The following is a 25922-nucleotide window of genomic DNA, read 5'->3' on the forward strand; positions in this document are numbered from 1 at the left end:
TAAGTACATGACTCGATGGATCATCCACACTTCACTGAACACACTCCCTGTTGTACAACGCTGTGCGTGCAGAGTAAATCCCGAATGAGGCAAATTGCGTGACTTTTTTTATATTACTCAAAATTTGAACAACACAAATACAGGCGAGTCAAAAAGAATGAAACCCAAATGTTGGGACCATTTTTAGTGAAGTTCTGCATGTAGCACTTCAAATATAGGATATGAAAGCCCAATTCATTTAGCTTTCTTTTAGTATAAGAATCATTCAAATCACTCATGTACTTTTCAAGTTTTTTAAACACAAACAGCGTTTTAAACTTCTGTCCACGGATCACAAAAAAGTGAGAGCAAAATGAAAACAATTCACATACATCCCTATGTGAATTGTTTTGGTTTTGCTGAAAGAACAGATACCTTTTTGTGATCCGTGGCTGGACTTCTAAAATGTGGTTGTGTTTAAAATTCCGTAACTTGAAAAGTACATGAGTGATTTGAATGGTTCTTGTACTAAAAGAAAGCTTATGAATTGGGCTTTCATATCCTAGATTTTGAAAGTGCCACATGCAGAACTTCACTGAAACAATAGTCCCGACATTTGGGTTTCATTTTATTTGCCACACTCCGTCAAACAACATCCCTGGACATCTTCAAAAGAGAACTGAAATCTCATCTACTTCACTAGTTATCTACTTCACTAGTTATTTCACTCTGACTGGAGCTTGACTATTTTTGTGTGTGAAGGCGCCTTGATCGGGTTTCCGGATGAGTGCACTGTATAAATCTATACGTGTAAAGGTACCACTAAGGAGACACGTTATCGTAGTTTCTTCGCACGATGGGAGACATTTTCATGTCTCCCTAATGTCACAGGCCCCCTTTAGAGGCACAATTATATTGTCGCAATTAGGTTGTATTTGTTGCTCGTTGTCTAATTAGTAAACATACTGAAATTCGTCGGAAAAGGACAAGAAAATATTGGGTTAGGGCACATTTAAGCTTGAACAATTTGTGCACAAGTCTATGGGGATGTCTCCCAAATGTCCAATCCAGGGTAATTACTATTATTATTATTATTATTGTTATTACTAACCCTGTATATCAACTGGTTTCTCCATAGATCTAAAACTGGAGGTTTCTCCTTACCAAAACTGAACTGAATGGTAACACTTTCAAAAAACCCTTTTTTTCATGTATTGTGAAACTCAGAAGTTCACAGCTCAATCAATTTTGCTCAATACTGAAATTTTTCTTTTGCCTTTATATTACTCTGCTTTAACCATTTCCCACAAAAACCAATAATTTGCCTACTTCGAAAAAATGTTGTTTTTTTTCTCCCTCATCTTGGCACCAGAGTTTGAAATTCACCTGTGGTCTAGTAACTGTTTTAACTTGCCAAACAGTCCAGTAGATTCTAAACTGAACTTCAAGCCCTGATTACATACATGTACAATGTACATGTACGTCTAAGACTGAACTTAGGACATTTCATGAAGTGAATTTTTCTTTGGAACATATTTTTTGCAACCTTTTACTCCTCATGAATGTATGAAAAATAATGGACACTTTTCTTTTTGCGTTAAATTTATTGAAAAGTGCACTTCTTTAACCATTTAAAAATTATCCATGCTTTTCTGAACAACCGAGGGTGCTGTTGCTGGATGTCATTTCAGGAAGAAAATGTCCAGTTTAGTGGTTTTTCTGTTCAAATTATGAACCCCAACATTTTCTTTTTGAGAACTATATTTGTGAGAAAAAAAGGTGCTGACACAATAACGAATCACCAAAGAAAAGAAGGTTTATGACAGCGAAATATCCAAAATTCTGTCAAGCTTTGGTGCTGAAATACGCATGTATCGGTAGCTGTAGAATTGAGGTTTAGGCCAACATGTGGATTGGGTTTTCAGTCCCTATCTGAATTCCGTGGGTTTTCCCCAGAATATTCTTCTGGGCTTTTCCTCCCACCTCTAAAACTGTAATTCTCCTTATTGTCTCCTCTCTACAGGTTTCTTCAGGCTTGCGAGCTACAGTGCCTGTTGCTCTTTTGAGGAATCCTTGGTTCCAACACCAGAAATAAATAACAATAATCAAACAGTAGGAGGGATTTAATACTACAGTTCAAACCCAACTCAGCAGTTTACTCAAAACGTTCAGTGTCAACGGACCTCAGATGTTAACAGTAGAATCACCATGTCACTCATTAACAGGAGATTAAATTGTGCATGTGCATTTATAAACAAAGATGTAAAAGAAGAAAACATCTCATATGATCCCTTTAATATTTAATGCATGGCCATTCAGACAGCACAAAAGAATTTTGTAATCCATGGTAGAACAAAGTACATGTACATGTACGGGTACATTTGCAAAAAAAAAACAAATGTAGCTACATTAATGCAACTCGCCACACTTCAAACAATCCATTATGAAGCTATTCAATAACAATTCAAACAAAAATAGATAATTCGTCACAAAATGGTCATTATAAAACCGTGGTTTTTTTTTTTTTCAATTTGAGGATTTAATATTTAACTAAGAGGAAATGATCGTAAGGGTACTTTATAAAACAAGTACAAAGACCTACAAATTAAAGATGACATTTACGTGGAATCAAAACTCCGAAGGTGGCCCAGTGGGTAGATACTCCATGTTTCAGTCTACATGTGTATGACTCACCCATCTTATGGGAAAATGGTCTTCAAGTTTGCACGAAAACTGTGCTACGTGTACAATGTACACATGTACCAAGTTGAGTTTTTGGGATCAATTCGGGCGATTCACAATGCAGTGCGCCACCAAGAGTTTGCCACGGAGAGTCCATTTTTCAAGTTTACGGTCGACAAAACATGGCCCATTTGAATGAGTGTCGGTAGACAACTTGAGCTAATACATGTATGTCATAGATTGGGGCATAGCGTTCTGCCGCCTTACAAAAAACACCATATTGATAACAAGAAAAGAAATGGGCAAACAGATCCTCGAATCATACGCTTACGAAACCAATGACCGGAAAAACTAACGATTGCGAATTTGTCGACCATCTCCCACAATGCACTGGGAAAAATGAACTCTCCGTGGCAAACTCTTGGTGGTGCACTGCATTGTGAATCGCCAGAATTTCTGATAAAATCAAGTGAGGGAATATTATTGTGATGGGGCAGTTTGAAGAGGTTGGTTTGAAACAGGTTAGGGGCCTTGGCCCGGCCCGGCCAAAGGTAAGGGCTTTTATCAGGCCCCTAACCCGTTTTAAACTGCTCCCTCCCACTATTATCCCCACACAGAAGTGCCTTTGCAGTCAAAAACCACAACGTCCCAAAGTTGACAGACTTTCAACAATTTTGCTCTGCTTTTTGTTTTCTCCATGTCTGGGCCATTTCTATAGTGCAAGCAGCGCGCACAGTGTGCTCAGCACATCTCCTTTTATAGTGATCTGATTGGTGGTTCACAAGCATTCGGTTGTAGCCTCTGCGTCCGCTGCTTAAAGTGCGTGAATGTGGCGCAGAGCGTGGGTTCTTGCGACTGGTTTCAAACACTGCCGTTTTAACACTCAGGGTTGTTTTAAATGGGAATAAACATGTGCTTGGCCGGCTTTAAACTTGCCGGCTAGGAGCCTGGATGCGGATAATGGCCCGAGCCGAAGGTGAGGGTCATTATCCACTCCCGGGTCCCTAGCCAGTTTTAAAGATACTTAACTCTTTCGCTACGGCAAGCCGCTGGCAGCGGCTCGGTGACGTCGCTGTGAATAAACAGGGTATCCCCATGACGTGTGCCTTATCTACATAATTTATATCGCATAACCTCTGACCCTAGTTTGAGCCGCTGCCAGGGGCTCTCCGTCTCGCCGGGGTCTGCTGCACATTATTGTGAGCAGTTTGTTTACAGAGAGACATTTCAAGATGGCAGCGTCCACATCGACACACGGCGGAATTTCCAGCGGTTTATTACGTCCAAACGTGGAAAAATCGGTAAATTAAATTCCGTAGTGAAAGAGTTAAGTTTGTTTAATACTGACCAAGCACATACATGTACGGTAGGCCTGTTTATTCCCATTCATAAATACCTTTCAGTCAAAAAACAAGTCGAAAATTCACAATTCGCTAACGAGTTTGTTAAACAATTTTACCTCATGTTTTGTGAAACGCTCCTCTGGCTATGCCTATGGTACCGGGTATGTGCCTCGCACGCGTAGTGCTAAACATCTCCTTTTATGGAGATTGGCGAGTGCACGCGGTGCGTCCTGCGCCATGTGGCGCAGGAATAAAGTGTTTAAAACTAGCTGGTGTTTTATTGGACGAGCTCTCGTCCAATAGGAATGGGTAAACTGTCTTAGGTATTTATGAATGGTAGTTTATAAGCATCAATGCCATGGCCTCTCCACCTGTCTGAGTTTTATTTTATGGTAAGCAAAACAGTTTAAAAAATGGCACAGATGTACTATACTGTAGCACCAACAAAACAAAAAAATGGGTTAAATAGCCATGAACAAGTCCCTATGCCCGCACATTGTATCAGCGTCACAATGTATCTAAACCTCCCACACATATTCAATACATATGATGCCATACAAACACATACACGTGCACACTGACTTTCAATTCTGTGGTTAGCCAGCGAAACAATCAAAAATGGTCCAGATACATACATGTATAATGTAGCATCAACAAAACAAAAATTGGTTAAAAAGCCATGAACGATCCCCACTACCCGCAAAATGCATGAGCTATGTACATGTGCACAATGTATTCAAACCGCCCACGCGTATTCAATACAAAGAAATACCAAACAAACACATCGTGTGCAGCAAAACAAAGACGCAACGAACAGTTCGCTAAGTCATGTGCACACGTGGAGTACATAAATGTAAAAAGAGGCACTCCAGCAGCAAAACATACCAAAAAACTACCATTTTGTGAGGGCACCCCGTTCTAAAATTGACCCACTTTGCCAACATTCATTTTGCTTTGTTAACATGGTAAGGGGGATTCACAACATGTGCAAATATTCGCGCACATTTGACTCTCATTGACAATGATTCCCAAAGTCCAAAAAGGCCACTTTTCCGAACTTTACGGTCAACTTTCTGCATGTAAATGTATGTAAACTGTACATGGAGAAATCTAACTTAAAATTGCACGTGGTCTAAAACCTTAACCCTCCTATGCAAACATACTCTCTGTATAAAGTTGTCCTTTCAGTCAAAATCAGTCAAGTGACTGTTTTTAACAGTTAAGAGCTCCAAGCCTACATCAAGCAGGCTGGCTGGCTGTGACTGTTTATGTACATGTAACTTAATACAACTTTAATTAAAGGTGATTGATAAGCCAGTTGTGCCTTCCACTTGCCTGCTTTTGTCTGTTGACTGAATTTGACTAGTCACAGTGCTTGCTTAAAATATGATCTGACTGTTGGTGACATAGCAGGATTCAAACCAGGGACTTTTAATCCGTAGCTCATCTCGTTAGCCACTTGGCTACTGTGGCAGCTCGACGACTGCCGTTCACTCAAATGCTTTCAATGTAACTAATTGACTAAATAATAACATTGATGTGACATCATTGTTCTTTTCTTATAAATAAACATAATTCAACAATGAAGATGTACAACGGCAATCGTTCAATCAATCATGAAGAATTCTTGGAGGGTGTTAAGTAGGTCAATACACTCGGAAGCGCACTGTTCGTGGGTGATGAATGGCATTCTTACCCACGAACATGTAATGCTCAAGTTGCTTTAATACAAAAGATGCCATACACACACATGGCTCAATAATCCACACATGTTGAACGCCCTCATTAGACTGGTTCATACTTCACACGAAAGCGAAAACGAATGTCATGACGTCAACAATTTACGTTTCATTGTGACGTTTACACACAATGTACCTAACGAATTGGATTCGCAGTGAAACTTGGGTGAAGTATAAACCCACCTTTAAGCTGCCATGAATGCAATAAATAGCGCCCTCAACAGTTCGCCCTTAAACACACAAAAAAAGCATCGTACTGCTCCTCGATGTGCAGGCACATGTGGTTAAGTGAGAGGAAAAGGGAGGACATATGGTGAGAATTACTTGGAGAACAATGGGCCCTTCACAGCGATTATTGAGTTGAAGGAGGCTACAGATGGCAAATGCTAAACACTTGTAAAAGTTTCAAGTACATGGATGCCGATAAACACAGACGCACACCTAAAATCAGGATGCTTCATTACTCCTTTGTTCCAATTTTTTCTTCTTTTTGCTTTAGAAAGATTGTCCACGATCAACCAACATGGAATTGGGTCACATAGAAATGAAGTCACAGTATTTGATTTCCATAAACATGCCTTAAGACCCAGACACTGGTGATTTTCGGCGTTTCCCCCCCCCCCCTGTTTTTTATTGTTTTTTTTATTTTACAAGTTCACTTGCAAAACAATGTATTTGCCTTTTGCATGATTTTCCAACAAGGGGAATCCCTATATTTTCAGTTCATGGTAACACTAACATTGTAAAAATGCACACAATGACATCTACTGGTAGTTTAAACAGCGATATATAAATAATGCATACAGGTATATGGCTAATTTTAAAAAATCAAAAGAAAAAGTTTAAACAAATGAATAAAACAGGCTTTTTTTATAGCCCATTTAAACGGGGTATCAAAGCGCTTTACAATTATTATCACCCATGTTCAACAGGCAAACACTCCTGAAACCTTCTCAACTCCCTGGGGAGCATACACGGCTGCCATAGGCAGCCATTTCGGCACTCTTGGCTGTACTCAACCTCTCACATTAACCAACTCTGCCCTCACAAATTCAATGTTCAATAAATATCAGAACCAAAAATAAATAAATAAATAATAATAACACTATTATTCAAAACAATATTTGAATTTTTATCCCAAACCCATAATGAATTCAGTTTCTGTACGGCCTAATGAGAGAGGAGAAAAACATAACCACTGAGGCCAAGTGAGCAACAACTTCGCCACCTGGACACCAAGGACCAGTGAGGGCAGTGTTTGGGTGCGGGCTTCAACTCCTGAGAGGCGGGCTCAAGGTAGCCTGAGTGCAGCCACTAGGCTTGATAGACAATGGGGCTCCACACCTGCAACATTCTCAAGAGCTCTCACCTTAAACAAACAGAGCACTCGTAAAAAAAAAGCCCCATCGGCCAATTTCTCTTGATTCATCAGGCTTTTTTTTTTCTTTGCTTATTTAAATAAAGATGCTTCTTTTATTTACTGTTTCTCATGGCCCCCTCCAGAATATACAAAAATGTTGTGCTATGCTTACTTTTCAAGTGTCTATTGAGTCAATTTAAGTGAAATATGGTCAAGGAAGCAAGAACCGGCTGTTTTGACAAATCGATCAGGATGCTGCTTTGGGAATAAACACTTATGTGTGCATTTATGACACGCCTACATTCTCTTGCTTCTTCGTCTTGATTGGCTAAAAAGAAATGGTCACATGGTGTTTACTGGTTTTAACTAGTATATATATAAGCTTGCGTATACAATTTGTGGCGTTTTTTTTTATCAAGTCCTGCCCAAAGTCATGCTAACAGATTATAATGCCTAGTCTGGCTTCACAGCCAATCATTTTGTTGAACATTGTATGGTTTGTACAAATTAAAATGTGACCTAGTGGTTGCCAAAGCTCATCATAACATGGAAAGTAGGCCCTCCTATATGGCTGTACAGGACACTGTTGTGTTACTCCTTGCTCTTTAGCCCTCCTATGCAAACATGTACTGTGTTCAATGTTGTCCATTCAGCATGTTCAGTCAAAATCAGTCAAGTATTTGGAGCTCCCAGCCTATGTAAAACAGGATTGACTTGCTGTGATTGTTTATATAACTTGATACAGCTATGCTTTGACTGTACATGTAGGTGATTGATAAGCCAGCTGTGCATACAGCTTGCCTGCTTTTGTCTGTTGACTGAATTTGACTGGTCACAATGCCTGCTTATGATCTGACTGTTGGTGACTAGCCTGTGTAAAAGGCATGGCAAGTTAAGAGGATTGGTGTTGACTGTATGTGACTGTTCAGACAGCAGGAGGGTTAAGTGCACATTTTGCCCTCATGTGATCACTCCCAGTCATTCTGGCTATGTTTCTTTCCATATATCTCTGCCTGAGGCCATAAAACAAAATGCACAAGATGCTCTTGCTTTCCCCATTGTAACACTTTTTCCATTATGTGCTCACGGTCACATTGACTTTCCCAAACGAAGATGCTGAAAGTTAGTTCACATTCAGACCAAAAGTGGTCAGCGACACTCTACACCATTTGCCTACACAAACCAGTATTAAAACTGTGTCTTCCACTGGCCTGAAAAATACATGGGCTTACTAGCACAAAATCTTGGTCACACACAGTGCAAGCATATGAGCCATCATCAGCAGTCGGTCTAGAAATACCAGCACATGTACTTCCATCTTTAATGTTTTTGAGACTCAAAGAATTTTAAGTGTGAGCTCAAACGCTGGGCGTAAATACCAACATGCCCAATGCATGTCACTCTAAAGTTCATTCCCTCCCCAATACTGTTGACTTTTTTTCACGTATTATTTTGTTTTGTCGGCAGCAAGAACTACGGGAGACCTATCCTGATGCCTGGAAACGGAAGTGGGGCGACCAGAAAGCTTTCACTTCCCCAGCAATGTCAAGAAAGAAGACAGCATGATAGACAGGCTTTGGAATCCATCCATTGTCTTGAAAAGTACAACCCCCTTCAGAGCCGGAGTCCGGGAGGAATGGACACTGGCATGTTAGCACACAGGACAAGCAAACACAGCATCGTCCTGGGTATTTGTAACAAGTTGACACAGGTCTCGGACCATTTAGCCCAGCTAATCCACCTTCTTTCTCTGATGAATGGTGCTACGCTGGATCCACAACAGATCATCTGCCTAAACAAATCTTCAGCACCACGGTACTTTTTGTTTGCCAGGAGAGAGGTTTCAGCAATGCTGTCCGACACGTCGTCACAATGTTTACGTGTCTATTCCCGTACCCTCTCTCAATGACTTGCTAAAACAAATGCCAGGGAGACTTCAGCAAAGTCTTCAAAGAACACAGGGCACTAACTACTGGGTAAATTTAGTTTTATGGTTTGCACAGCGTAGGAGGGAGAAGAAGAAAGAGAGTTTGGCGAAGAGGATTAGGACCTATTAACGCTCCATTCCGCGAGGGATCCCTAAATTGCAATGGCATGTTAGCTGACAGGTAAGAGTGCAGCCAGAGCACACACTTGACTTCAGAATCTTCCGTTGATGGAAGGACAAGCAGGAGTTTGCCCAAGAAGTACAGTGCCCGGTCAGAACAACTTTTGACGAACCTTGAGGGAGGTCAGACACCCTTCCCAAGAGCAACGTTTTTGTCTTCCCTGATTACAAGTGACAAAATGTCTAACTCTTTAACTCAAGTTGAAATAGAAATCCAAACCTCTCAAGTTTCTCTTCAGCTGTACTCACACACTTACAAAAACAATAGTACTGAAATTTGTATCCTTGTGGAGACATTTCTTTGTTCTCGTGTACTAAAGTTTTTAAGTTTGAAAGTACAGTTTCAAAATGCTCTTAGTTTAACCAGAATTAATTTCCTTGGCTGAAATTCGGACTTAATATCCCTTTTCTAAAACTCTACCATTTGCGACAGATCTACATACATTGTACCATGGAAATTCTTAGTTTTTGAGTAAATCCATATATCTATTTCGTGAAAACCTTGTGGAGACGTATTTATCTATAGAAATTGCCCTGTGGAGACGTAAACAACCTTTTGTTTCCAATTGTGTGCATGTCTCCAGAGGGCACGGTGTATCAGATCTGTGCCAATGGGCACTATTTCTTAAACCGCCTTCAATGATTGTTTTCTTCCGAATGATACCATTTCAAGCGGAATAATTTCACAGGGTATTTGGTACCAGTCACTTAGCGAAAGAATTTTCTTGTTAAGATTTTTTCAGGTAATGGCAAATGTTCACTATTGCCTTTAATTAAGTAAAAACAACTAACCAAAATCCGACAAGAGGAAAAAGTTGCTTAAATCAGTGATGTACATGTAAACAATATAAATCTCCAAGCCGCACGTCCACACCATGAAATAGTGTGCACAACTTTCTGCTGTAGTTTGAACAACTTTCTGCAAACTGTTCAGCAGTGCCATGAAATTGGGCCTAGGTAACGTAGCTGTTGGTAAGACAACAATTTACGTGCAGATAAAGACATTGGCAACTCGTTTCTTACCTGCTTGCTGCTGCGGATATTGCTGCTGCTGCTGGCCGTAACCACGTTGCTGGTGCTGGCCGTAGCCCCCTCCCTGTCCATGTCCATACTGCTGCTGTTGCCGCTGCTGACCGTAACCCCCTTGTTGTTGTCTTCCGTACGATGATGACGACTGGGGTGGTGGAATGTTGGCGTAAGGCAGGTTATGTCTGTGATTGTGGAAGAGCGACGAAGTGAACTGTGTTAACACTTCTGTTTGGTATTCAGTAATTGATACAAACCCAAACTGAAGTCTAAGATTTAGCCATCAATATACAAGTACTGGGCAAGAACACAATTTGTGAGGCGTTCCTGCAAAATGAGACCGAACTGGGCAGAGGTCACAACGAGGGTTTGCATGTATTAGGAAAGGGAACAAAATTCTCCTCACAATACTGTTTATTGCACTTCAATACTGTTTGTTGCACATGCCAAAAAGGTAAAATACTTAGAAAAAGGCCTTAAAGTTTCGAGTTTCATTGTCGTGAAATTGGAAGATGCCAATTGGTTTTTTCCTTCAAAACGCTTTCATATTTTATTATTTCAATAAAATATGTGTAGTAGACATATCAACAGATCAAAGGTTAAAAAAATCAATAAATCAGAAAATAAATACCCCCCATTCTTTTTTCTTGCATTTTTCTCCACAACGGCCTGTGCCCAGTTCCGTCTCATTTTGCCAGAACGCCTCACATTTATGAAAACTGAAATTTTATGAAACTTTCAGAGAAGCATATAGTTACCATAAAAATGATCACATGTTCCATGTGCAAGCAAATATGGTCTTATACAAGACTGTCATTGCCAAACTATATCAGTGATATCACCCCTGGAACAAAGTTATTGAATTGCAAGCTGCTGAATTGAGGTGACATTTTTTTTACATTTTAAAACCATTTTGATTCCAATCACTTTCACTAGCGTCAGCAAAATACTAACATTTCACAAAATACTAAGATCCATAAATGCCCCATTCAAGACATTGACAAACTGAAACGAATGCACTCTAATAAACTACACATAAGTCTGAGCAAGTGCAAGTGAGACCTATGCTTGAACATACAGTAGTTCACCAATCTTCGCTAGAACCCATACAATCGGTACACGTAGTCTACTTTTTTAGTCAGCTATTTAGGACCTGCCCATGTGGTTCGTTCAATCGCTGGTTTACGACAGCCACACACATCATAATGTCCGTGCAGCAGAGAGACAGGACCGAAAAGTTTTCGTGATGACGTATTGACTACTGTGTGACTAGAGACATTCTTTCACTCCTACTGGTGTTAAAGGGAATATACATCATTTGCTTTTGCTGTAATTTTCAGAAATGGATGGAATTGGGGGGTTGGAAATATATAGCAAATATAGTTACACTGACTTTTTTGAGGTTTTGGGTTCGAAAAATGCTATAAAAACCAAGAAAAACGATCATTTTCCTGTAGTCTGGTTCCCTGACTCCATATAAGAAGAAACAGAGCACTTTACATACATTGGGGAATTGTAAGGTCAGGGAACCAGTCTAGCTGGCTCGTACCCGTTCATAGGTTTGTAATCGATTGCAAACAAGTGCGATGGTCAATTGGGGCCAGTATTTGAAAAAAAAGCTAGTTGTTTCCAACGCTGATTGGCCGATCAGCGTTGGAAATTGATACAAAAATACCACTTTTCTTGAAAATGACAGTATACCAGGTGCCATGATTTTACAGGATGCTTTACACTGTCATTTACTAACAGTCCAGCACGGTATTTCGAAATGATTTGGTAGTTTTATTTTTTGATGTTTGCAAATGTTGTATTTTCCCTTTAAGGTGTAAGCTCTATTTTGTATGTTACAAATCAGCCACTAGTTGACCACTGTTCCACGAGCGAAGCTGCTTCATGATGTACTTGTTAGTCTACTCAAATAGGACAATGATGTATACTACATAAAACTATTATATAATTTCTACAAAGCATGTCCATGGAAATAAACACCGCAAAAATAGAAAGTCCACACTAATTGGAGGGATCATAATGTTGAATCTGATTTTGTCTTATGATAATACCATTTATATAGACCTTTGGGGAATGTTTTTAGTTACATTTTGATACCCCGTTTGCTACCAAAGACTGTAAATCGTCCAAGATTGACTATGGTTTATGAAAAACGATAAAGTTTGAACAGTTGAGAACTTGCTAAGAGCCAACACACGTGTCCCAAACAAATCGCGGGTATTTCAATTTCACATGTCCCCATGCATACAAGCACGGTGCGATCGATATTCCCTGCCGCTCATTTCGGGCAGTGTCACATTGTCATGCAGCAATTTCCACTTTACTTGCGTACTCTTTAAATTTGCAACTTTTCAAACTGCATCATTGTTCATAAACTGTTGTCAGTGTTGGACGATTAACAGTCTTTGGTAGCAAACAGGGTATCAAAATGTAGCTAACAGCTTCCCCGAAGGTCTATATAAATGACATTGTCATAAGATGATCAGATTCAAATGAGTGTGGACTTTTTTGGGGCAATGTTTAGATGCTTATACAAAAATTATACACGATGAAAACAGTCACATTCCCGGAATACAGGGCAAGTAAAAAAAAACGAAACCCAAATGTTGGGACCATTGTTTTAGGGAAGTTCTGCATGTAGCATTTTCAAAATCTAGGATATGAAAGTCCAATTCATAAGCTTTCTTTTAGTACCGGTACAAGAATCATTCAAACCACTCATGTACTTTTCAAGTAACGGAATTTTAAACACAACAACTGTTTTAAGGTCTGTCCACGGATCGCAATAAAAGTTCAGTAGTTTTCTTTCAGCAAAACGAAAACAAATCACATAGAGATGTGTGTGAATTGTTTTCGTTTTGCTGAAAGAGCGCACACCTTTTTGGTGATCTGCGGACTGAACCTTAAAACGGTGGTTGTGTTTAAAATTCCGTAACTTGAAAAGTACATGAGTGATTTGAATGATTCTTGTACTAAAAGAAAGCTCATGAATTGGGCTTTCATATACTACATTTTGAAAGTGCTACACGCAGAACTTCAATAAAAAATTGGTCCTGACATTTGGGTTTCGGGTTTTTTTTTACTCACCCTGTACAGTGCAAACTTTGATGAACTTTAAAACATCACTGTGCTTTTCTATGAAATGTTATTCTGATAAGAACTTTTCAAATATTAACATAAAAACATAATAGCCATAGCCCAAATTAATTTTTGTAAAAAGGGCTATAACTAGTGCTGGGTATTTAGGCTATGCACATACTGAATCACCAGAGTCTACTTTTTGCCAACAATCTAAAGACACAGAACCAAACACATCGTTGGAGAACTCCTAAAATGAACTGAGCGGGTTCCCAACTTGCAACCATTTTGAGGGGGTGATGAATGATCAAAGAGATTTAATACATTAATGTCAAGTAAAATGTAACTGGCAACCATGCTTTGAATAAATACGCATTATAAATTATAGGGGCCTATGCGTCAAATTTTAATAATCTTAGATAAATTCTAAAATAATTATAAGGTGAAATAAGTTTCCAACTGTACATTCAAATATTCATCAAAGTTTACAGCAAAATACCTAAAAGTCTTAATTTCTTAAATAACTCACACAGTGACATTTTTAAAAACATGAACAGAACAGGGAAAATATAAGAAAAGCAGTTTTTAACAAGAGCAATACAAAATCAGAACAGAACTTCGAACTAAATTTTGGTGGTAAAAAAAAAGGAAATTACCGAACTGAACAAACAGACACCACAGGCATAATGAGTTCTTTGTCGAATTGCTATGTTTGGAGAAAGACAGTTTAAGAGTGGAGAAAAAGAAGTGTATTCTTCCAAAAAATCCTTTAGACAAATGACAGCCCAATATTTATTGTGCTGAAAGATAGAGTAGATCATTTGCAGCTATCCAAAAAGTATAATCGTCAAAATAATTGTCGACAAGCTTATTTGGTTTAAAGACAGTAATGACACTAAACTCCCTGTGAAATTATTCCTTCTGGAATGCTGTCATTTTGAAGAAGTCAATAAAAGAAGGTCATTTCCAAAGATGTGTCAAGTGACACATTTTTGGAAATTCCCATTTGTAGTTGGGCGAAATCGTGAATGGGTGCAAGCATTGACATGACGCACATGTGCACGCAGTTACATGTACTAATATTTGTTGGTTCAGTGTGTGAGGTCACGTGATTACAATCGGCTGAATGAGAAATCCCTTTTTGTTGCTTCAGACGAAAGATAAAAAAATGCACAAATGACGATCCATTCTACCTTTAAAGTAGCATAAGTACTGTACATGTACATCTACTTCATTGCAAACAATTTTGTTTTCCTGAATCACCAGCAAAGTTTAAACTTAACTTTCTTTTAAATTCAGAAAAAAAAGGTGAAAACTCTGTAATTACTGTTTTGAACGATGATCAGTGTCATTACCAGCAAATCTCCAACACCAAGCAGCTCCAACTCACCCAAGCAAAAGAGCCCTTCCAGAGGCAATTCACACAAAGTACATTGTGCTTCAGATTTAACTACCCTTCTTTCAACAATAACTACCTACTTTTATGCGCTGTTGCATCTCATGCTCGAACCAGCGTAGGCCAAAGGAATTGCCGCTAATTACAAACTGCTTAATTATTCAGGGTCTCTTTTTTTGTGGCCAATTTTAACTTGGCGGTTAAATACCATCAACAATTTGTAAGGAATTAAGGGCATGCTTACATGTACTTTTCTACACACAATTACAAAAGGACCCTGGAAATGTTAGGCACATTTTAATCGCATGAACATTGTAAAAAAAAAAATGTAATTTAGACACTTGCGGGCACTTGATAGATTAAACTAGTGATGCTTGAAATGAAACATCCCGGGACGGTTCCAAGCCTATTGTTCATCACGATCATGACTTTTCAATACTGCTTTTTTTTTTAACCAATTGTGCCCGCTTTCTGAACGTTATGAGTTCAACTGTCTTTTGTGGTAAACAAAAATGCCGAAAATAGGTTTCTGTGCTGGTACTTTTGAACAAAAGACACCTCTGCGAAAAGTGCCTTTCGATAATTTAACATAAGTGCAAAAAGACCACAAGCTGACCTTCACAGGTTACTCACAACAAAGAGAAATGTTCAGGGGCATATCTAGCTTTCAAGAAACAAAAAAGGGGGGGGGGCATATGAAAGTGTGGGGAAGGGGGTGGTGAAGACACGCCTTGCTAAAGGGGTCCGGGGTTACGATGATTTCTTCTGCATTCTCGGGCAATTTGAGAATAAATAGAGGAACTTTAGCATTCCAGTTTTTTATTTTTGGCCCCATTTTACTAGTTTCATAACATTAGACAGCGGCTACTGACGTTTAAACCACATAGAGTACAGGTATGTCCATAGTTCTTATACACTCAACCAAAACAGTAAGCATCGGTTTTATAGCGAGAACATTTTCAAGTCAAGTCTTTTGCTTTGTAAGATATCCTCAGTGAGTCAAAAAGGCACTAATGCACATTATGTGAGAGTAATGTATTACTTCGGATGCATTTAAATGGAATACATTTGAGACAGACTTGAGACCTTCCATTTGTTTACAAACACTGAGCGACATTTGGGGCGACAGTTATGGTCCAAAACAGGCAACAGCATCTAATGATCTATTAAGTAGAGAGCTATCTCCCTTAAGTATTTTGATAATGTCTGTTGACTATATATTAATTTAAAAAGCTGCAAAGAGTTTTTTTAAATTTTAATCAGCAAACTTTTTGGGGGTTTCAAAATGATGGGAAAAATTACTGTACAAATGTAACATAGCAAAACAGAAGATTACACACAGTATTGAGTTGAGAATCCAGAGTTTCAGTCCGACATTTCAGAGATGAGAAAGTGTCACAAAGAAACTTAATGTTGAGAAATAAAATATATGGGTTTTTTTTGGGGGGGGGGGGGTCAAAAGGCCTCAAAATACAAAAACCCACAGAATCTGACACAAAATAGTAAAGCCCTTGCTTAGATTAACCCTCCTACCGGTACGCAAACATACATTGTGCCAAGTTGTCCTGACCGTCAAAATCAGTCAAGTGACTGTTTTCAACAGTTAAGAGCTCCCAGCCTACATAAAGCAGGACTGAGTGGCTGTGACTGTTTTTGTAACTTGATACAGCTATGCTTTGACTGTAGGTGATTGATAACACAGCTGTTCCCACCGTACCAGTTGCCTGCTTTTGTCTGTTGACTGAATTTTACTAGTCAGAATGCTTGCTTAATATATGATCCGACTGTTGGTGACTAGCTTGTGTAAAAGGCATGGCAGGGGAAGTGGATGGACTTTTTGACTGTCTGTGACTGTTCAAACAGTAGGAGGGTTAATAGCTTTCCCGGGCATGTCCTTTGTGACTATCCTCATCTGTGAAGCTGTCCGAGGGTAATAGTGTGCAGTAGGTCAGCCCTCATCATACCTGCACCAAGGGGGGAGGACGTGGCTGATTTGAGGGTGCAGGGGAGGCAGTGGGGCAAGCAGCGGCAACCAGCTCCCTACTTGCCACTTCATCATCTCCACGTCTTCGTGCCCGCTGAAAATGCAATCTTGGTTAACGACAACGGGTGTTTATCCAACAAAGCATGCCAAAGAAATCACCACTACGAATACTGTAAATCATATTGACCTTATCTCCAATGTTTCTCATTTAAAGTAGATCTCTGTTTTGGGGTTTTGGCATCACTCAGTGCCAAAGAGCAGTGTAGACGATCATGTTTGTATCTTTTCTCAATTCAGTCTTTAGAAGTGTGTTGAGTGAAACGTAAAACAAAACATTTCAAAGTGAAAACTTCTCCACTTGGTTAGCTTGGGTTTTTCATGTTTTTTGTTGTTGTGAGATTGGAACAACTTTATAACTTAACAAGTTAAGACTTGGGAACTGACTGTGCGCGAGTGATTTCCTTGTTGCATTGTTGGGAAAACACCCTCTCATCAAACTCTCAGAAGACATCTGATTGCTGTACCAATGAGTTACTGGTGCAAGATGGCTTTGCGGTGCAGAACAGTGACTCTTACAAAAAGACGTCTCACACCAACTCAGCCAATGTAAAGGCATACTGGATCATTTGCTTTGTCACGCATTCTGTTTGTTTCCAATACAGGGTGCTAGAAAAATCAACGTAACCTCACACTTCAAATATCTAGGGACCTGCACTATTGATATGTATGGATGGGAAATTTTGTTAGAAGAAAAATGTTTATACCAAGAGCTCCCGAATTGGTTCGGTAGTTTTGATTCCAGCGCCATTTTTGTGAACCAAAGTCCGGGGTTAAGATAATCCTTTTGTTTACTGTGTGTGACAATCCTAATTGGAGCCCCCGACATTGGTTCACAAAAATGGTGCTGGCATCAAGACTACTGGACCGAATCGGGAGTTCTTGGTATCATTTTCCTTCCAACTAAATTTCCTATCCTTTAGTGTATGTCTCTGAATAGTGGAAGTGTCAGATTGCGTTGTTTTTTTCTTGTCATGCTTGTATAACACCACTCGAAATCCAAAAAAAGAATGTTCAAAACCTTACCAGTGAACTTTCAGCTCAGTCATGTCAGTGGATGTAACACTTTTCAAGAAAACAGTGAAACACCACGCACAATGTTTGAAACACGATTTCGTCCATCATAGCACTTTTTTATTTCCAAAATTCAGTCAAATGACTGATCGTTGGAAATCACCTACATTTCTCGATTTCTTCTAAAATGACAGCAAGCCAGACAGAATAATTTCATGCGGTGTTTGGCACCAGTGCGATCTTTCAACCAAGTAAGCTTTTTGATAATAATTTTGTATGTAACTTTTGGGATAAATGCAAATGATCCTACATGCCTTGAAATATACACTTTGTAAACTTCCAATGTGCTTAAAGCTACTTGTACTGTAACAAATTTTTAAATGGCGACAGGTCATTTTATTCACAGCTTTGCTGCCAAAATGCGGTTACCAACTTACTATTTTTGGAGGATTGCAAGGATTAAAAGCAGACTGACTTTTGAGTTCACGAAGTTGTAATCTGAGTTGGCGTGAAATGATCGTCTCATTGAAAGTTATCTCAATATCCATTAAACGTTAATAAGCTGTATGAAGTTAGTAAGACCCGGATAAGAAGTAAATTGTCTTGTTTTTCTTTTCAGATAAAAAATATATAGAAATATGGATAATCTACATAAATGTCAAAGTAAACATGAAGAAAAGATGTGTTATCTCATGAATTAAAATTGAGGATGAAATGGAGGGAACTGGCTCCCTTTATATACATGTACCACCACAATGGTAGCAACCTACGCTAAGACAGGGAGCCAGTTAAACATAGCATTAGCCAAATTCTTTATACAAGAATATTACTATTACGATAACTGAAACATAATTAAAAGCAAAAACAAATATATATGGGTACCTTGAATAGCTAGATATATTTAGTCTTTTATTTATTTATATTATTATTAATAAACATTTCATTGAAGTGGATATTTGATAAATGTATTTGGGTATGTTATATATTAATTGTGTACCGGTAGGGAGACGACTGGTTCTGTGGAAAACCAGACCAAATTTATCAAAAATAAAGGGGAAAACACAGAATTTGATAATGTTACCAGATGGCTATACCCAGTGGTATAGATAGAGGAAAATACTATAAACTTAGTATTTATAAATATATATTATATAAAATATAAAAGAGTAAAAAAACTTTGAACAAAATTCCAAATATCTCTCTCTCCAGATGTTGAGAAATTAAAAGTGTCATATTTCCACTCGCATTCATGACACATTATTTCATACAAGTGAGGAAATGTACTGCGCTAAACACGTGAGGGCGCTGTTGACACATAATGGCTATCATTCAGCAAGTTCAGGCGAAGACCATTAGTCGACTATTGGTTGATTTGTGACGTAACTGAACCCTGCGCACTAATAACAACGCACAAACACATCTAGTCAAACTCTGGCCAAAGAGTCATTGCAGACTATCTTGCTCCCGGCTCCCCGCTGTGCTTTATGGTGCGCATGGCTATTGGTAACCGACTAAATACTCAACTACTTAGTCCAACCATCCCTCGTTCGAGTGAAGTAATAGTCAACTGTGGTTAACTATAGTTCTCGCCTGAACGCACTCATTGTTGCCGACACATTGGCAATACATGCACAAACATCAGCAAAGTCAACTCCGTAAAAAGAAATGAGTTAAAGGGAATGTAAATCATCGGCAATTGTTGTAATTTTCAGAAATGAACTATTTGAGGGGTTAGTATAATAAATCAAATATTGTTACACTGACATGTTTGAAGTTTTGTGTTCGAAAATGCTGGAAAAACTAAGAAAAACAAAAATGTTCGAGGAGTCTGGTTCCCGGACTCCACCAAAGATGAAATGGATCAATTTATAGATGCCAGAAAATTGTAAGGTAATGGAACCACTCTAGCTGGCCTGCACCCGTTCATGAATATGTAACCAATAGCAAACAAACTTTGGACTGAACAAAAATGGTAAATTGGAGCAGTAATTGAGAAATAGTCAGGTTTTTCCTACAGTGGTCGGCCGACCACCGTTGGAAATTTATACAAAATACCAATTTTCTTGAAAATGACTTCACACCTGGTGCCATAATTTTACAGGATGCTTTAAACTGTCATTAACCAACATCCTAGTAAGGTTTTTCGTAAAAAAAGGGTAGTTTTGTTTTTCAATGTTTGCAAATGTTGTATAAAGTATTCCCTTTAATGTCAACAGCTTGATAAAGAAGGGCCGAATAATTTCATTCTCGGAACCTATTCTAACCAGATTCTTAATCTGTGAGTAAAAAATAAAGCGTACAGAATAAAAATGCAAAAAAAAAACCAAAACATGCACAAAATTAAAGTTCTGGTCATAAAAGGATAATTTCAAATACTGGCACTAAAATAAAATGACAAAAAGAAAGAAAATACACATTGATCGATAAACTCAATCAAATTCTTTCAAACAGCTTATTATCGCTGGAAAAAATAAAATAAGTACATAGCAATTGTATAAAATGATGTGTAACTTCAAAATAAAGGCGTTCAGTTTTCTTTTTGTTTAAGTGAGAAAAAAATTAAGTACATGCATTTAACAAACAGCAAATACAATAAATTAGTTTAAGCAGAACAGAATATAACACTGAACATGCTACATGTAAATAGCATTAGTTGAACAAAATGGCAATAGCCAATAGCCATGCTTCGTATGAAACAATAAAAAAAGACAAACAACGAAACAGGAACTGGGAAACCAAACATTTGGAGGACGTCAAATGTACATTGTGTGAGCAAGAAAGCAAACAAGATAGCTAGAATGAAATGGCAAATTAAACAATGTTGAATTTGTTAATGTGCTGTACTTTGAACGGCATGCAAGCTGAACTCAACAGAAAATTAAGGCTAGGGCTCAAAGTATCAAAAGAAACAGGCAACTTATTGACCAGAAAAATAAAATGAGAAGCCAAAACAAGATCAAGAAGAAAACCTAAATTCAAAATAGAGAAAGCCACAGTTACATTTAATTAAACTATTAAATAATTAATTGTCACGCAGGGTCAAAAATAGTCTTGCTTTTTTTTTAGGTCATTCAAGTTAAGTGTCATGGCTGAATGGTTACTCCTTGAGACTAAACTAATCACAGTTGTCTGATTTAACATGCCTGTGTCCTCGGGCCAGACACTTTACTCTGATTCCTCACAGGAGTGCATGGACACCCGAGAAGGAAGCTTTAAATGCCTCAAGGAATTTCAATTAACTCCTTTGCCACTTTTGGCTGTAGTCAACGTCACACGACATCTTATTCCACTGACTCAAGCACACGTACAGGTACATATCCATGACTGATCAATGGTAAGTGTCTTGCTTTTAAGGATAGCGGCACCACATTTTCTCACGGTTCCATCTTGGACCCGAATATGGTTGAGACTTTTTGTTTAATTCAGACACAATGAATTATTTTACGAGGATACTATTAAAAATCGTAGTTCCATGCTGGCTTGTGATCTGAACTTGAATCTACCAGAATTGTAATCAAGCCAATCACAGGCCAATCACAGGCCAATCACAAGCCAATCACAAGCTAATCACAAGCCAATCACAGGCCAATCACAAGCTAATACACTCAACTAAAAAAGAAAGTCCCCCCTTAATACTTTTTTGTCTAACTTAAAATCTACTTGGCACATCTTGCTCAAATAACAACTGATCAGTACAGAAAATCCTTAGCAATCCATCCATACTCTTCGTTTGACCCAAAACAGTGATAATGTGCACAAAACTGTGCAATTTATGACAAATTGTACCGGAAAAAAGTTGCACTTTTCTATGTGTGCAAGGTGAGTGTGAACCACAACTTGCGCGTATACAAAAGTGCAACTGTTTTCGGTATCATTTGTCATAAACTGCATACATTCATACACATTATCACTGTTTTGGGCCAAATAAAGAGTATGGCTGGATTGCTAAGGAATTTCTGTACTGATTAGTCGTTATTTGAGCGAGAGGTGCTCAGTACATGTGTAGATTTTGAGTTAGACAAAAAGTTTTGGTTGAGTGTACAAGCTAATCACAAGCTAATCACAAGCTAATCACAAGCTAATCACAACTCTAATCTCCATTCAGGTAACAACCCAAGGTGCAAATGAGCAGGGGATGGACATACGACAAAGAAATACCCAAAGATTGCCAAAGGAATGTCCCGATTCGTTTGATTGTGGTGTGCATTGCGGGTAGTACAGGAACCAGGTACCCTATTGAAGTAAAACCATGTACCCGCAAAAGAATCCCAACTCCAAAATTCAAATTCCGTAAGCTGTCTGAAGAACTTTTTAGCCTTACGGTGTAAACTGCAACTTTTGCGAGCGTCGTCTGTCACACGCTAAAATGCACATAAATTTGAAATCTGTTTTGGTTTTCTATGTAGCCTGGTTCTCATTTTGAAAATTCCCCACAAATGGCATTCAACACCTTTCTTTTTGATTGTCTGAGAAGTAACTAAGTAATTTTGTAAAGTTGGTCACGGGTACCAGATCCCATAATCTGGAACCGGTTCCTGACATCAGCGGTCGGGTACTCGGGTACCCGGTTCCGATGCACAGCCCTATGATTTGAGTAGCTCATGACTCATTCTTGAGACAAGACCGCTCGTGATTAACTTGTGACTCACTAATTGGTACTCGATTATAACTCTGGAATCTATGTTCAGGCTTTATCTTTCAAACGTCCCCACAGATGTCTGAGCAAGAGACTAACTAGTAGACTTCATAAAGCAAAATTTCAAATGGGCAAATTTGGACTGACCTTATAGTGCGTTGGGCCGTGGCACCGGAGAAGCTGCCCCCTCTGTAACCGCTGTCTCGCTGGAAACCAAGCTGGGGTCTGTACCGGCCGCCACCCCCGCGTCCACCCCGGCCTCCGCCCCTGTTCACCCGATCAAAATCTTCAGGCTTCAACACTTTAGCAGGGGGCCTAAAAATAAAGAACAAATTCAATTATATTGCATATATTTGAATGCATTTGGGTTGATGGGGGTTAGACCCTCCACACGCAAGTGTGTATTTTCTTGCAATCAGGGACCCCTATTGTCCCTCTTTTGTTTGTACTTTAACTTTTTAAGAAGACCTCCCATATGTTTTGTACATGATCGGAGATTGGAGACCTTCGGGAATTGGGGACCCTATTGTCCTCTATTGTTCAATGTCCCCTACTGAATGCAGAAACAAACTCACACACCCACACATGTGTGTATTTACCTGCAATCGGGGACCCCCTATTGTCCCTCTTTTGTTTGTTCACTACCTTTTTAGGAAGACCTCCCATATGTTTTGTACACATCGGCAAATTGGGGACCTTCGGGAATTGGGGACCCTATTGTCCTCTATTGTTCAACGTCCCCTATTGAATGCAGAAACAAACTCATTACCCCTCACACAAAGGGCTTCCTTATGTGTAAAACACGGTACTTTGTAGGAAGACCTCCCATATGTTTTGTACACATCGCCAAACTGGGGACCCTTCGGGAATTGGGGACCCTATTGTCCTCTATTGTTCAATGTCCCCTATTGAATGCAAAAAAAAAAATTCACACAAAGGGCTTCCTTATGTGTAAAACATGGTACCGAACCCAGATATATCAGGGAACTATTGATCAAATGCACTCACAACTGGTCCGATATCCTAGTACATTTGGACTTTCTTCCACACATGTGTCACAGGCGTAAAAAGTATCCCCCTTATTCTTTTTTAGATTCACCCCGCAAACCTTTATTCTGATTCAAAGTATCGTCTTGAATATTCATTTTCATTGACCAATCACTTTCGCCGTTACCACAATAGAGATTCGGAATACGGGGCGCGGCCCGCGTTAGCGCCATTCCAATGCTAACTGGAGCCGAGGGAACACCTTGTTCTAAACTGAGCTTCCCTTTCCCGTATTTTCATCTTTCAGGTAATTATTTAATTTAATTATATTATTCACTTTCCATGGTTGCTTTTCAATCTTCATGTAATCATGTTGTATTTTTCGTCTTAAAGATTAAAGGTTTAAATATTGTCATGTTTAGACGATAATGTGGACGACGTTTAGACGAATGTCCCCATAAAGCCACTATTTCGTTTTCTCTTTATCTGAGAGGACCTAGGATGTTTATATTATAAGAATTTACTTAATTACCTTGAAAGCAGTCGTTTCAAGACTTGTGTTCGTTAATTTCCTTAAGTTTCGTATGTTTTTGCTCACATTTTATGACATTTTCAAGATGGCAGCCGTTAGGTAGATTTTGGCGGGAAATTGCCGCCATCTTTCCAATCTGACTTGTTGATCATTTACTATATTAATTATTTGGCTTACTTTTAAGATTCCTATTGATTGTAATTTTGTAAATATTTTAAGTGGATTCCAATGCTAACCGGAGCCGAGGGAACACCTTGTCCTAAACTGAGCTTCCCTTTCCCGTATTTTCATCTTTCAGTGTGAGAATAAATCACCACATCAGAACTGAGAAGTTGAGTCCTCTTCCCCTTTATTACTGACTCTAATTATATCAAGGGTGACACATGTACAAACATTTGTGGCAGAGCCTTCGTTGTCCTCATAAACATAGAAATGCTATAACATGATGTAAACCCCTTCAACTCTGTTGGTAGCAATTTTCAAGAGTGGCCTAAATTCGGGCCCCTTGAGTCCCTAAGCACCATGGTGCCACATCTAATGGTCAAAACATTATACAGGGGGTAGAAACATCTATTGAGAAAATATAAACAGGTAGCTTACTTGGCTCCGGGTAACTGCTTAGCTGGGAACAGGAAACCTGTTGGGAATTGTGGGTCCTTGAAATTGACGCTGCGGGGAAAAACGTAACAAAACATACAGATGTAGATATGAACAGCAACTTCTCTAAAATCTCAATAATCTTAACTTTTTTGGATAGAATTTCACTTTCTAAGTTTACCTTCAACCAACACGATTATAATATGATTTCCAACCAGTTAAGTTTTTGAATATTTTTCAGTTAAGGGCAAAAACCAGCATTAACAACTCAATTTTTCTTCTTTCAATTTGATGGCCAAAAACATTTTGCCAAAAGAGTGTCACCTAAATGTGTATTACCCATGCTTTTCGAGTTTCATCCTCAAATATAGATTTTTTTTTCTAAATTGCTATTTTTCTAGCAACACAAAAGCTATTTACTTTTGAATGAGACATTGACCAAAAAAAAGAAAAATTGATCCCTGTTTAGTTATTGAATTTTTGCTTTACAATATTTTGAATTCTTGGCTGCCGGACAATAAGTCCCATTCTCGCGGGATAGACTGGTTCCCACCCCACAATCAGTATCAATAATGTACAGACGAGGAGACAGTCTGCTGGCAAAACAGTCTGGGCCCAAAACAAAAATTTTTTTTTTTCAGATGTTTGCAGACGTCCAAAAAAGGAAAAAAAGAAGGTTTTTGGTTGGAATAAAATATACAGAGTGAAAATATATTAATAGAAAAAAAAAATCAGATTTTTTGTTGAGAACGGGGAACCCAACTTTAATGAACTTTGTCAACTTTTTTTCATAACACAATTTTCTCTTTCCCCCTTAACTCTAACCTTTCTCAATCCTCCAAAGTCCTCCGGTTGGTTTTGGAGGATTGAGGATGAATGCAACATACAATTTTGGAGGATTGTGGAGGATTGAGGGCACATGGACATTCAGTGTCGGTTGATTTTGGAGGATTGAAGATGAATGCATTTTAAGAGGCAGGACTGTTGGAGGATTTTGAAGGATTGATGCAGTGGGTATCCTTCATTTGAACATGAGTGCAAAATTTTGGATGATTTTGGAGGATTGAGGATGGTTCCTAGCAAAAAGGGCCTAGGGGGTTAGGGTTAATACTGGTACCCTTCAGTGGCAAACAAGCAGTGTAGGCAGTATAAATAGTTTTGGTACGGCCATGTGCGCACCACTTGCAACTGTTGTGCTATTCAACGAACTGCTTCAACAGCTTTGAAGAGCCTCGCTAACAATGAACAAACACCACAGATTTTTATCTCACCTCAAAACGTTGTTCTTTTGGACGTCTTCAAGTCCCGGCACTGGACATTTCCTGGTTCTGAAATGACAGGATTTTCAAAAAGTTTATTTATAACCGTGAGGCTCCATGAATATCTCTCTTTTACT

At 38.8% G+C, this 25922-nt stretch overlaps 1 protein-coding gene across 3 annotated transcripts in view; it reads right to left on the minus strand.

The window, feature by feature from the left end:
• The window catches only part of LOC119740209 (5'-3' exoribonuclease 2-like), an 88282-nt gene that overhangs the window by 32898 nt on the left and 29462 nt on the right, over positions 1–25922 (minus strand). For 2 of the 3 annotated variants that reach the window (XM_038215421.1, XM_038215420.1), the window contains exons 27-31: positions 25798–25854; positions 24530–24598; positions 22558–22725; positions 16684–16797; positions 10234–10421 (exon numbers count right to left, since the gene is read on the minus strand). In XM_038215421.1, the coding sequence (XP_038071349.1) occupies positions 10234–10421; positions 16684–16797; positions 22558–22725; positions 24530–24598; positions 25798–25854 (596 nt within the window). The remainder of the gene's footprint in view (positions 1–10233; positions 10422–16683; positions 16798–22557; positions 22726–24529; positions 24599–25797; positions 25855–25922) is intronic. The other variant, XM_038215423.1, reaches the window with a different exon arrangement.

The sequence above is a fragment of the Patiria miniata genome, unplaced genomic scaffold (genome assembly GCF_015706575.1).
Source record: "Patiria miniata isolate m_02_andy unplaced genomic scaffold, ASM1570657v1 HiC_scaffold_5, whole genome shotgun sequence".
NCBI lineage: Eukaryota > Metazoa > Echinodermata > Asteroidea > Valvatida > Asterinidae > Patiria > Patiria miniata.